This window comes from Rhea americana, unplaced genomic scaffold, assembly GCF_003343005.1.
Source record: "Rhea americana isolate MKP2758 unplaced genomic scaffold, rheAme1 scaffold_46, whole genome shotgun sequence".
In the NCBI taxonomy this organism is placed as follows: domain Eukaryota; kingdom Metazoa; phylum Chordata; class Aves; order Rheiformes; family Rheidae; genus Rhea; species Rhea americana.
In genome coordinates this window covers 2,343,601-2,356,592 of record NW_028186601.1, presented here as the reverse complement: position 1 = coordinate 2,356,592, position 12,992 = coordinate 2,343,601, and the positions used below count along the sequence as shown (strand labels likewise).

Sequence of the window (12,992 nt, the reverse complement as noted above, 5' to 3'; positions counted from 1 at the left end):
TGTCCAGCCGGGCGATCTGGGGGAGCCGGTAGGTGCTGACGAGCAGGTCCAGGGGGACGGCCACGGCGCTCCACTTCACCTCCTTGAGGCTGTAGCCCGGCGGCGGGCCGGGGTCCATCTTCCCGTCCTCCGCCCGGCCTGGGCAGCGGGCAGGCAGACACGCAGCGCCGGCGGGGGGCTGCCGCCAGCGGCGGGCGGCGAAGGACGGAGGCAGGGAGCTCGCTCGCCCGCCCGCCCGCTCAGCGCCGGCCGCCGCGGGACATGCCGAGCCGGGCTACGCAGAGGGGGCCGCCCGCCGGGCGGCTGCTCCCGCCGCCCCCCGGGACCGGCTGGGGCCGCTCGGCGCTCTGCCCGCCGCCGCGCCTGGCCCAGGAAGCGCCATCCCAGCACTGACTAATCAACAGGGTGCGAGAAACGCCTGCGCAGCTGCCGCTCCTCCCCGCTCCAAAAAGGAAAGTGCCGGGCCGCCCGCCCGCCCGCCCGCCGGCGGCGGAGCGCTGCCGCCGGAGCCGCCGCCAAGCCTGTCCCTCTCACTCCACCCTCCGACCGCTCGCCCGACCTGCAGGAGCGGCGGCTGGCGGGGCGGCCGTTGGGCGGCCGTTGGGCGGGCGGCGGGCAGGCCGGGCGCACCTGGGAGGATGAAGCCGCTGCCTTGAGGCGGGATTTGACCTTCGCAAGCGCTGGGAGCGCTCAGTGCCCACAACGGGGGTTGGGAAAGCGAGGCTGCGGGGAGACCGTAACGCTGCACGAAGTAAGACGATATGCGTGATTTAATAAATGCCTTTAACGTGTTTGGTGCGCATTTTATAGGTTCTGGCATCTTTTCAAGCGCACGGATTTACATGTGCTACTTCCCTGTAAAATAAACAAAAGGAGGCAGAAGGACAGGGAAATCCACCTGTTTATACATTTAAATTTACCATAAATAGATAAAGTGTTTCACTTCATTCATCAAAGCAGTTTTGAGCAGGTATTTTGCATTGTCTTCTATTTACCATAGGTAATTTGCCTGTGAAATTCATACTGCATAAAGAAAAATCCACTTAAATTACAACTTTGATTATGTACCTCTTTATTTCAGTTCTCACCTTTGAGCCACTAATGAATATTTWAAGTATGAAGAGTAATGCAGAGAAGTTAGAGCAAGATCTTTGACTTACTGTTATTGCACATGCAAGTATTACATACATTGATTGGGTATTTGGCGATCTTCAGGCTTCAGGAAAATTTTAAATCAGCCACTAGTTCTGTTTTCAAAATGGTTTACATAGTCTTATATGATCTTCTTTTTTTAATCTGGTGGGATTTTTTCTATGATAGGTCTTATATCTCCAGATTGTCAGACTAGAAAGAGGGGGAGCTGTATATACAGCATACCCACGCTGTACTGTGCTGAGTTTACTTTAATTCACTTTTGTATCAAAACTGCCAATTTTGTTACTCTGCAATACTTAAGGCTGTATGATTGACTAGGAAAATTATAAAAATATTTTCCAATGATCTATAAAATGACTGAAAACATCCACAACTAAGCTCTCTCTCCAGGATCTGTCTTCCGTGGTATCCGTCTTGAGACAGTTGGCAGTTGCTGGGCTATAGCTCGCAAGAAGTGCAGTGCGAATAGCTCTCGTGGCCTTCAYGTGCCTTCCTCACGTGCCTTCCAAAGGAGCCAGCCCTGCTGAGCGTCTTTGTTAACGGCTGGTGCCAACAGCACCACAGGCACACGGAGGGCCAACACAGATACGCTCTTGTTCTGCTCCGTGGCAAAAGGAAGCTGGTGCTTTACGCATGCTCTCCACCATGACACAAAGACTGTGGAAGCCGGGCTGCACACAGAGTCACAGGAGCCCCAAGTCAGCTTGCGTTGGATACATCTGGGTTGGTTTGAACCCCATCCTGATGTGTGTTCATACTTTAGCTACACAGGGATTTCCCAGCACTAATTATGAAAAAACATAGTTCTGTCCATTCAGTTATGGTGCTGTTAGATCCTACTTATCTTAAGTTATTATCAAAAATATCCACATAAAAAAAATTTTTTTTTTGCAACTGCATCCTTTTTACAGAGTTTGCAAAGTGCTTTGAACAACTTCAGTGAATGGAGCTACTGAAGTGCAAAGTGATATAATAGCTAAAAGCATCATTATGTGAAACAAGGAAAACAAAAGAATAATTTTAATTTTTTCAGGTTTGACAAGGTTAGTGGATGCAGTGTATAAAGTAGAGCAGATCAGCTCAGTCCGGGATTCACAAAGACTTGAAGCACTAGTCTATCAAGAATTGTTTTCAAACATGATCTTAGCCAGCATTAATTCCAGGATATAGTCTCATAATAAATGCTTCTTTCAAACATCATGCAATTCTTTCTAGGAAGAAATGTATCTTTCACACTTGAAATAGATATTGCTATTTTTTCTTTGAAGATTAGTTTCTCCTCCTTCTTTAGGCAGTTTTATATGTCATACAGCTTTTAAGCTTGTCTTCATATAACCGTGTTTATYTGTTTTCTAATTGTGGAAACCTAACATACTCACTCTATTGGAACGCAAAGCATTTTGTAAAACGTAAATTCTAGATACAGACTAAATTTCTTTTAGTTATTTCTAAGCAAACTAACATCATGAAGCTTATTAGTAATTAACYGTTTCACTACACTCTTAGAGTGACTTTGTTAAGTACCCTAACTATACTATAGGTGAACCTTCTTGAAATGTATTCTAGTATTACATATACAGCATTCAGATCACAAGCACATATGTGCCTATTTCTTGTTTTAATGTATAATTAACGCTTTAGATAAAAATCTTTTCTCTGATGTTCAGCTATGCCTCAGACCTTTACTGTCTCTATACTGTCTCCTACACATCTGCAAAATATTAATGAAATCAATATAAACCTTTACAGAAATAAATATTCGCAGATCCATTTCAGGATCAGGGCCTCAGTCATTTAGGATACCTTAATTTTTGTGTATGTGTCTTTCAGACAGCATTCAGAGATAGTCCTTTTGTATCTAAAGGAAATTGTAGCCATAAAAGTAAGTAGTGGCAGGGGGACTCAGAAAAATTCCTGAAACTGTTCTCAMGTATGCTTTGAACTGACTACATTTCATGTTGCTTTAGCAACACAGCTATACTGGAGGCTATAAAATCTCTAATATATTTTTTCCATTGCTAGTAAAAGAAATTTTGAAGTGCTTCAGATCATCATCCATTCATATCTATGTTAGCATTTGAAATGGAGCTGTTCAAACTCTTTTTTAGTATGAATATGGTAATTTGCTTTACACTTTAATATGCATACATCAAATAAAATTATGTGACATACASTAAATTTCACATCTAGCTGTGGAGCCATTTCAGACAGTTTTTCTTTAAAATAAATACTTCAAAGAAAAAAAGAAGTGCCCTTCTTCCTCCTGCATGTGATTTGCATTTATATCAGACCTGATTTTCATTTCCATTTTTCATTTCATTTTTTCATTTCGGAATCTGATCTTAAAACTTTTCTTGGAGGTAAGAGGGGAAAGTGGAAAAAGAACAGYATATTTGGTATAGTTGATGTCCATGTATCTCATGTTCTGAAAGAAAATGCCATTCCTGTAAAGGAAGTAAAGAGACTCAAGGGTCTGGTGTGTACATTCATCTTTTATCTTCTATTTCAGTGTAAGAGGCATCCTCCTTTTTCCAGTCAAACCCTCTTTTGACCATTATTTCTTCTAAAAATTCTGTCAATAGAAATTTGTGTGACACTATCATCCAGCCAGCTTCAGAAGAATTCAAAAGTAAATGAACATAATGCTCTCAACTTACAGTCTTTTTTTCTAATTGGATAAATGCCCCCAAACACACTGTGTAGCACTTTGGTATCTTGTTTAGTCTGTTTTTTTGTTTGTTTGTTTTTTGTTTTTTTGCTCCTGTCTATTCAGAGTGTGGCACACTCCTGTGGACACAGACCAGGAATACTCCCAGTGCCTACGCTCAGAAAAAGGCAGAAGTTGTTTCAGTGCAGGAGAACAAAAGATGCAAAGAGGAGAGAAATAATGCTCTCTGAAGTGTTAAGTGAAGGAGAGGTGGGGTGTCCTGCAAACCTTTGCTTTTGCTTGGGAACCTAAATATTTGTACCTCCTTAGGCTGGGCCAGTAACTGGACAGCACCTAAGCCACAAGTAACAGAGAATGAATAATGTACAAAAGTAATTACTAATTTTGAAAATCTGATCAGTTACGAGAAGAAATTAAAATTACTGATCAATCTGACCCTCTGTTTATAAATTTATTTTCATCGTGAGTTTCATTCTTAAGAGGAGAAAAAAACAGCATAATAAAAACAAAGAACTAAATGCAGACCTAAACTCAGTGAAGCTAARCTTCTGTGAGTTTAAGACAGTTTAAAGTTCCTTAAAGATCCACTGCTGAAGGCAAAACTGCAAAATTAAATCAAGACGAAGGAGAGGAAGAGAAATAACAGACTTACTTGGTGAATTGTAAGATCTTCAGTGACCTGAAACAAAGTAGAAAGTAGGTCAAATTACTAAAGTATGAATATGTATAAATATATAGAACATGTACAGACAACACCGGAAAGATAAAGTCTCAAAATGTTAAGACAACTGGAATTAAAAGATAACAAGAAGGTTGGAAAAATACACAGTGAGAAGACCAAGGAAAAAAGCTGGTGTGATTCCATGGAGGGAATCTAATCACTGATGATGCTGAGACAACAGTATCCTAAATGTCTTTTTTTAAACTTCAGTTTTCAGTTTAAGAAGGCAGATGTGATACTAGCACTACTGACAAAGGACTAAGAATTGAGGCTAGAATAATGAAGAAATAGATGGGAAAATACTTAAAGATTTTTGAACAGAGTGGACCTGATGAAATCCCTTAGGGTACTCAAAGAATGGCTTCAAGCAACATTACAGCCGCTACTGATTATCTCTAAGAATCAACAGAGGATGACTGAGGTTCCATAAAATTGGGAAGGGAAACCATTGCATCCTTCCTAGAGGGTGKAAAGAAGGAGGAAGCTTGGCAGACTGATTAGCTTAATTTCCACTCCTCAAAATGATGTGAATTGGTAATCCAAGCATTTGTAACTGCCTAGATAGTAAAGATGAGAAGTAACAGTGAGCATGGCTCTGTCAATAACAATCTCAAATCAGTCTATGTGAAGGTAACGGGCTTTGTGGATAGGGCAGAAAGAGTGAAGATCATAGGGCTTCATATAAAATGTTCTTACATGAAAAGAATATGGCCTAGAGAAGTATATAAATGAGTGCAAAATTATTTCAAAATAATTTATACTCTCAAGCTGGAAGGATGTATCAAATGGGGTTCCACTGAAATCTGTCTTGGGTCCAGAATTATTCAGTACTTTTACTCAACATCTTGGATGACTATATAGAGTATACTTACTAACATTTGAMGACCCTATCTTCAGGAAGAGGCTCCAACTATGCTGGAGTGCAGCGTAACAATTCAGAAGGATCTTGGCAATTTGGAGAAAATGAAATGAAACTGAACAAAGAGAAATACAAAGTTCTACACRTATGAAGACACAAGTAAGTAGCAGGATGAAAAAGCAGTTTTTCAGAAAAGAGACATCCTGGATCACAAACTGAACAGTGAGCAATGTCAGATCATCGTATGCTGATGCTGGAACACATAAATAGGAGTATCACATATAAGATAATGAAGACATCATTTTAGTCTATCCAGCAGTTACTATTTAAATTGGAATATGGCGTTCAGTTTTGAGCTCTGTACTATGGGACAGTTGAGGACCAACTCCAAAATATCAGGAGGAAAGTGACAAAAACAGCAAAGGATTTAGACTATTTAGACTATAAGGAATGGTAGCAGGGACTGGAATGCTTTGGTCTAAAGAGGAGATGGGGGTGGACAGCGGTATTCACACACAAAAAGAGGAAAGAGCGAAACTGCTTTCTMTATGTACCAGTTAGTTTAGGTATTAGGAAAACTTCCTTCTTGCAAAATCAGTTAAGTAAGGATTACTCAGTAAGTTACTCAGGGAGACAGTGGAATSTCCATCACTAGTCTTCACACAAACATCTTCCTACAGCCAAGCACATACGGCTAATCTGGGATTAGGATAAGAGGAAGAACTTGAAAGACTCTTGAAATCTCTTCCAGCACTATTTTCTTCATTTGTTATGGTTGCATCTAAGGCAGGGATTATCCTTTGTTTTCAGATTGTGATCCAAATGCCAGCTTCAGTAATTCTGTCTACGCTAGCTGTGAAGAGTAGTCTCAAAAGCAGCTGTAAGTATGCAGCCCTTTCTAAATCACACACCTGTAAGCATACTAAGTTGCCTACCTCTCAATAGCCTGCTGGCATGCTCATGCATTTCAGGTCCCATGCGCTTCAGAAAGTGCTTTTCAGTTGAGCTCAGCGTCTCAACAGCAAAATTGATTATAAGTACAATTTGAGAACAGCTCTCAAAAGAGACATTTCAGGAGAGAAGTAACTTTCTAGGACAATAAGCCAATGGAGTTACTCTGGATGTGTTCGGGYAGCTCCGAATGGGATTTTGCACAGTAGTATTACTCATTCACAAATGGTATAACAGCCTAATAATCAGGAAGAATCACATCTCCTAGACCAATAATAGTAAGTCAATATAATCACAACAGTTCTTCACATTTCTCAACTTGTGTTTGCTTTGTGGGTGTCCTGCAGGTTTGGATTGTGTTGGGTTTGCTTTTAATTAAAGAAAAATAAACTGATTCTGCCTTCATTAAATTTAACTAAAATCTGATATCCTCCACTGAAGTTAGCTATATATGAGTAGAAAAGCAATCCAATGAGCAGACTTAGATACTTGATGTATTTATACTCTGAGAAAACAAACACATTTAATACCTAAAAACATAAAATGCACACTGCATACCTTTTTATTATCATTTACAACAAAACAAACTAATGGAACACTTGAAAATACAGATGCTGATAAAACCTGTTTGAATTATTTTATAAAACAACTTTTTATCTGAAAGAGAATGACTACTGAATTACATTTTTCTATATATTTTCCGTTCTCTAAAGAAAGCCCACTAACTGTATACAGATATTGTACATAGTTTCTTCTTTCCTTTCAGCCTTCACCTTTGCAACCTGCCTAAGTGCATTCAAGTAACACATACATTTCTAAAACAGACATGAAAGAAACAAAGCCAAAAATCCCCAGAATGTTATGTTAGGGGACTACTTAACGAACTGGTAAATATCAGAAGGAGATGTTAYCTTGGGAAGAGCGTAAGTGATTTCATATATTAGAAGCCTGCATGTATGATAATGTCACTGTTCATCACAAGTCTGGTATAAACCACACAAAAATATTAAGATACATTTTTTTAATAAAAAAAGTTAATACATTTAGATTTAATTTGTGCAAACATTTGTACACAAATGTTGTCCTGTCACATTCAAAAGTCAGATAACTTTAACTTCACTTTAAAATTCTGAAAATAGTATATAAAACGTCAAAACATTTGGCAGTCAAGGTTGTATATTACAAAGGATGCCTAAATACTGTGTTTTGGGACTACAGGCTCATTTTTAACATCCTTTGTGTTAGTTAAYATTTTCTGAAGAGAAAATGGAATAACAGATGATATCACAATGCACAGCAAGTTCTCTTCTTACTTTCACTTAGATCCACAACATCTAAGTCATATAATACACAGGATTTCTGTAAGACAAATAAAAGCAAACATATAATTAAGACAACTGGAATACAATAGTTGAACAGCTTGAATTTTCTCATGTATATTTTAGTATGCCAAAAAGTTGGTGGGACCATTAGATGTATATTTCCTTTTGATATTTAAATGAAAGATTGCAGTTTTCTAACAAATTACATGGAGACTGTTGCCCATGCAAGTCACAGCTTGATATATTTATATTCTATAGCTGCTTCAAAAATCTTTTCTGACTCTGAAGGTAACAGAGGATAGAAAATGTCTTTTGAGAAAACAGTACAAACCATATGAAGTGATCCTGTAAGTCTTTGCTCACAGGAATTGTTCTAAATGTATAGGCATTTTTGTTGACTACACTAGTTTTCACTAATTTGCTGTTAGCTAAACTAATCTTTGAAGTATTGAGCAAATAATCTAGTTTAAAGGGAGGGGAGATACAGCTCATCAACATCCATTAAAAAAGGCATAGACTATTAATTGTTATGAAGGAAGTTAACTTACTTTGTGAAATTTACTTTAATTCTCTACATTTTCTTGCCAGTATTTAAAAACCAGGAATACACMCAAATGCAAACAATTCAACTTATCAAGACAGAGCTATCAAAATAGCATTCCACCCTTGTAAAACACTTATTTGCTAATTGCAAAAGAAGATTTTAAAAAGATCAGCAACAAAGGACTCTTCCTTTTGGCAATCAACTCAACTAGATAATGAATGCTGACCAGAGAAAAAATCTAAACCAGCTATGCAAACAGGATGAGTAAATGTTGCAACTTTGGACACTAAAAATATGAACAGAGAACTCCAAATTCAAGCACAAAGATACAGAGTGCCAGATGCCTGGGAAAAAGAAGTCTTAACCTCTCCACTTTCCATTCTCCTGTATTCTTCTTGGCAGGTTTACCGAGTTTGTAATGATATACAGAGAAGTACACACAACCACTGGATTCACYACATTCCTCTCTCAACCCAAAACCAACAGTTATTAGCCTCCTTTCTCACAATACAGAGAAGCTTCCAGAAAGGACAGCTATCTAAGCAGGAATTTCATGAAATTCAAAGTATGGAAAGAAAAATTGGAAATAATGGCATMATGTACTACAATTCTAATCATTATTTAGAATCTAGAAGTTACTTGTATGATAGGTCACATGCTAGTCTAATGTTGACTATATCCAGAAAGTTTCACCTCAAGTTATTCAGTTGATTCAAAGAACAAAATGAGGGAAAAATAAAAGGTTTCCCCAAATAAAAATAATTCTTACACCCCATGTGGTTAGGAATATTTAACACTACTTCAAATTTTGGAGACAACACTTGAAATTTGGGGTTTTTTTCTCTCACAGCTGTGTGTTCTACCTCTGTGTGTATACTAACAGGACTGTGCTGTGTGCTGTTCCAGGGAGTGAGTGAGCGAGCGTGACCCCTGGGACTGCAGGGACTCAGCAAGACTCCTGGTGATGGATGAGAAGATCAAACACAAGGGAAGGGATTCAAAGTGATGGATGAGGTAGGAACAGAGAGCACGAAAGGTATCACAGCAGCCACACCTCAATACGGACACCAAAGCTGTAACATTATTAAAACTTACTGTTCTGACTATAGGGTACTTGATGACTGTTTGTTATTTTCTGATTTTAAGAAATACTTACCATTAGTGACACATAAATGATGGATGAAGAAATACAGCCCATGTACTTTTACTTTTCCATTGGAGTGACAAGAGCCAATGAAGATAACATCATTTTTATTWCCCTTGAAAGTTCTCACATAAATTCTGACATGCAGCTTTAACTTCTGATTTATTTTTTTATGCAATCATGTAAGATGCTTGAATACAGGCATTCACCATTATGGTTTGTGCTAAATGGAGACAGTATTTGACAGAGTCTGCAACTGCAGATTGTAAATATAAAATAGGAAAATCTTTCTGAAAAGAGGGAACAAGACAGAATCAAAAGTAAACTACCATAACCTTGTCCTCTTAAGGAGCACTGCACCACTCTGGTTTAAAGATTCYGTGAAAAAGCTTTGGAAGAAAACGGTACAAAAGAAAATTTAAAATGCCCTTTATTWGGACCAAGAAAAAATAACACCAAGCATTCATTATTGTGGACATAAACTAAGTAGATTTTGATTCATTCCTCCTTTTTTCCACAAGGGAAAGGGAAACTTTAGAGAAAACAGGTAATTTTAAAATGTTTCAGGTTATATCTAATGTCATGCTTCCAGTTAAAGGGGTAAAACATATATTCCCTAAATGCTGAAGATGTTTACTTGCAGATATCTTACTGCTTAATAGTACTCTGGGTGGCTAACAAATTGTTCATGTATAGCAAAGATCCTTAATTCTATAACTGATTAATAATGGCAAAACCTATTTGACACTGAAATTGTTCATATTAACTGTAAATTCATTATCTGATAATAGTTAATCGATAAACTATCTAGGACAGAAAGACAAAAACCACCTCTCCACAAATGAAGAATAGGTAATAGTTTGTTTTCAAAACCATTTAAACATGAATGCTTTAAGGATCACTTCAGGTTGATGAGTCATTTTCACATAGGATCTTAAGGCAAATAAGAGTTTAGGATTCATTTAAGCAAATATGCTGTGCATACATTTAAAACGTACATATTCRTAATCTGAAGAGATACCAGGAGTCCTGCAGAAATGGCAGAACCGATAAAACAGCAGTCCCAAGCAATCCCCTGCAGTACTCAAATTCAGTGAAGTCTCGGAAGAGGGGCGGCAGCCTGCTCTTGTGAAATTACAGATGGGAGGTATGCATATTCCTCCCAGTGGAGAGAACAAGGCAGGCAACATTCTTGGTTCATGGTTCCCTCCCTCACAGCACTTAYCGTTTTAGCTCACATTTCAACTCAACCTGTTGAAACTCACTCCTCTACAAACCAGCCCACAAACAACAGAAAATAGTGAAAAGGTGAGAAGAACCAAAACAGTATCAAGATGCTCAAGTTCCCACTTCAACATCTTGGGCAAATTGGAGTTTTGAAAATACCACCAAAGAGACAGATGTCATTTTTCCATGTAGTGATTTCGATGAGACATTGAAGTATACTGCTATAAAATACTATTTCTTGCTATTGAGTAGCACAGCAGACATGTCTCACATAACAGACAGACATTTGTTTAAGCCAATTTTTTAAGCTCTCTGCAATGTCAGTGGAGAAGATCAGACAGGATGAACCGCTCCGCACAGTCTTCTGTCTCTTTTCACTAACTATAAAGAGAGTTTAAATTACTAACTGACACTAGATACCTAACTTCTAGACAGCTAAATTTTGATGAGATGACTGGTATCCTAAATGTTTTTGGCTTGTTCTTGCTCAGGGAACAAAAGCTAAGCTGATATGCAAAGAGAAATATCATCCAAAAATTAGGGAATTTCTTTGAATGCCTTCTAGCATCTTAGTTAACACCAGCTGCCTGTTGCTTGCTGAAAAACTGTTCTAATTACCAGTATTAAAGTAAACATGGTTCACCTGCTCTGGCATCAATTTCTGATACCTTGTATGGGTTTCATTATTTTGGAGACAAAGTTTGCTATAGATTGCTATGAGTTACCCTATGTATGTCAATGCTCCCATGAAAGGCAGACCCAGAATACCTGTTGGAAGACTGATTTAGAGAAATAGGCATAATGGACTTTAACTGAAGTTACTATTATTTGTAATTTGTTTACATTCTGGGGATTTTTATTCTCTCTAATGATAAAATGATCATAGTTAATAACTATTTTGTTTATATTTAATAGTGAGGCTTGGCAAAGAAAGGCAAAGTAGGGTAAAGACTCTTCTGCAATTAAGTTAATGCAACCTCTATGCCTGAACCGTCAGTAGAGAGATCTCCGTTATTAAAATCGGTCCTGCCATGTTCCTGGCCTGTATTTCTTTGTATTTTCTTCTGTAATTCTAGAGATGAAATTACTTGTTCAAAATACAAGATTCTCCTTTCACAACAGGAATGGGTAGGACAGGGCACAAGAAGTATCAGCAAGAGCTAGGGATATCCTATCAGAGAAAAGGATCTCTCTAGGGCAGAGACAGGGGCAGGAGAGGATAAGAAGTCAGAAACAAAGGGATCTAACCAATGCAGAACATTCTCTTCAAGAAATTGGAATGGCACTCCTTATTCCCAAATCCTGCTGTTCCACAATTTCTAGAATATTTATAATGTGTGGGCAAAGTGTGGGTCTCTATCTCCCTCTTCTGTTAATATCATGTAGACTGTAACAATGCAGTACTGCAACTAGATACTTCATTAACTTGACAACTGTGTTTAGAATCAGAATCCTCCCCCTACTTATCATCTATTTAAGAATTAGTATCATTCCACCTGAAAAAAATGTATGTTAAGAGCACCATCAGGCTGCAAAGTCAAAATCTTTCAGAGATAAAAGCCAGAAAAAAGGCCCACTGTATAACTTTMGTTTCCTTGAGACTGGGAGTTCATTTAATCATATGAAATCATATAGTTTGAGATATGGAGTCTTCTGTAATCAATGGAAAGGCAAGCACCTCTAGAACATGATTTTATCCTAAATTTGAGTTTCTGTCCATTGAATATAGAAGATGCTAGACAATTACACTAGACTGGTCACCTAAATTTTAACTGGCTAAGGTTGCATGCTAAGATGAGTCTCATCCCATATACTTAAATAAACCTTATGATTAAGTTTTGATTTTCAAGACCTAATTATATGCTACCATTTCCAAAAGAATACATCTGGCTCATTCAATATCCAAAGTAGACTTTATTTTGAATTAAATAAGACTGCGTAATAAAATTATGCCTTACATTCYTCCAACACCAAGTCAGTTGGTACCATTTACCCTTTTTGCTTTAATCTCTGTACCTTGATTCCCATATGCGCAATGCAGAATATACTACCTAGTGTTACTAAGAAGGTTATGTAGATAAACATCTGAAATAGATCTAAAATACAGTATTAGGAGTATTATGAAAAACCTCATGAAGAAATAAATATTCTGTGTTCAGTATAAGATAAATAAAGGACAAATAAAGCCTACGCTTTATTTGCTATGCAGCATGACTGAGGGCAAAAAAGAAATACTTGATCAATCTTTATAGTTAATCATTTCTGGGAAGTAGGCAGAACATAAGTTTTGGCTGCTTTTATAGCAGTCTTAAGAAAAGGGCAAAAACTTCAGTTCTTTTTTCTTTTTGTTAAATAGTGTCTCTCATTCTGCTCCCACTTTACAAAAAATGCCAAACACCAC

General features: G+C 38.1%; 2 protein-coding genes across 3 annotated transcripts in view; both read right to left on the bottom strand.

The window, feature by feature from the left end:
- Positions 1-375, bottom strand: part of GAREM1 (GRB2 associated regulator of MAPK1 subtype 1) — a 108,808-nt gene extending 108,433 nt beyond the window's left edge. Inside the window, exon 1 of the mRNA XM_085316286.1 lies at positions 1-375. Within this exon, the coding sequence (XP_085172412.1) occupies positions 1-118 (118 nt within the window). The 5' untranslated portion in view covers positions 119-375.
- The window catches only part of LOC146589392 (ras-related protein Rab-10-like), a 60,565-nt gene that overhangs the window by 25,176 nt on the left and 22,397 nt on the right, over positions 1-12,992 (bottom strand). Inside the window, exon 6 of one of the 2 annotated variants that reach the window (XM_085316287.1) lies at positions 6,951-7,713. The exons of the other annotated variant lie outside the window; for it this stretch is intronic. Coding sequence (XP_085172413.1) covers positions 7,639-7,713 — 75 coding nt within the window. The 3' untranslated portion in view covers positions 6,951-7,638. Of the gene's footprint in view, positions 1-6,950; positions 7,714-12,992 lie in introns of those variants that run through there. 2 annotated transcript variants of the gene reach the window in all.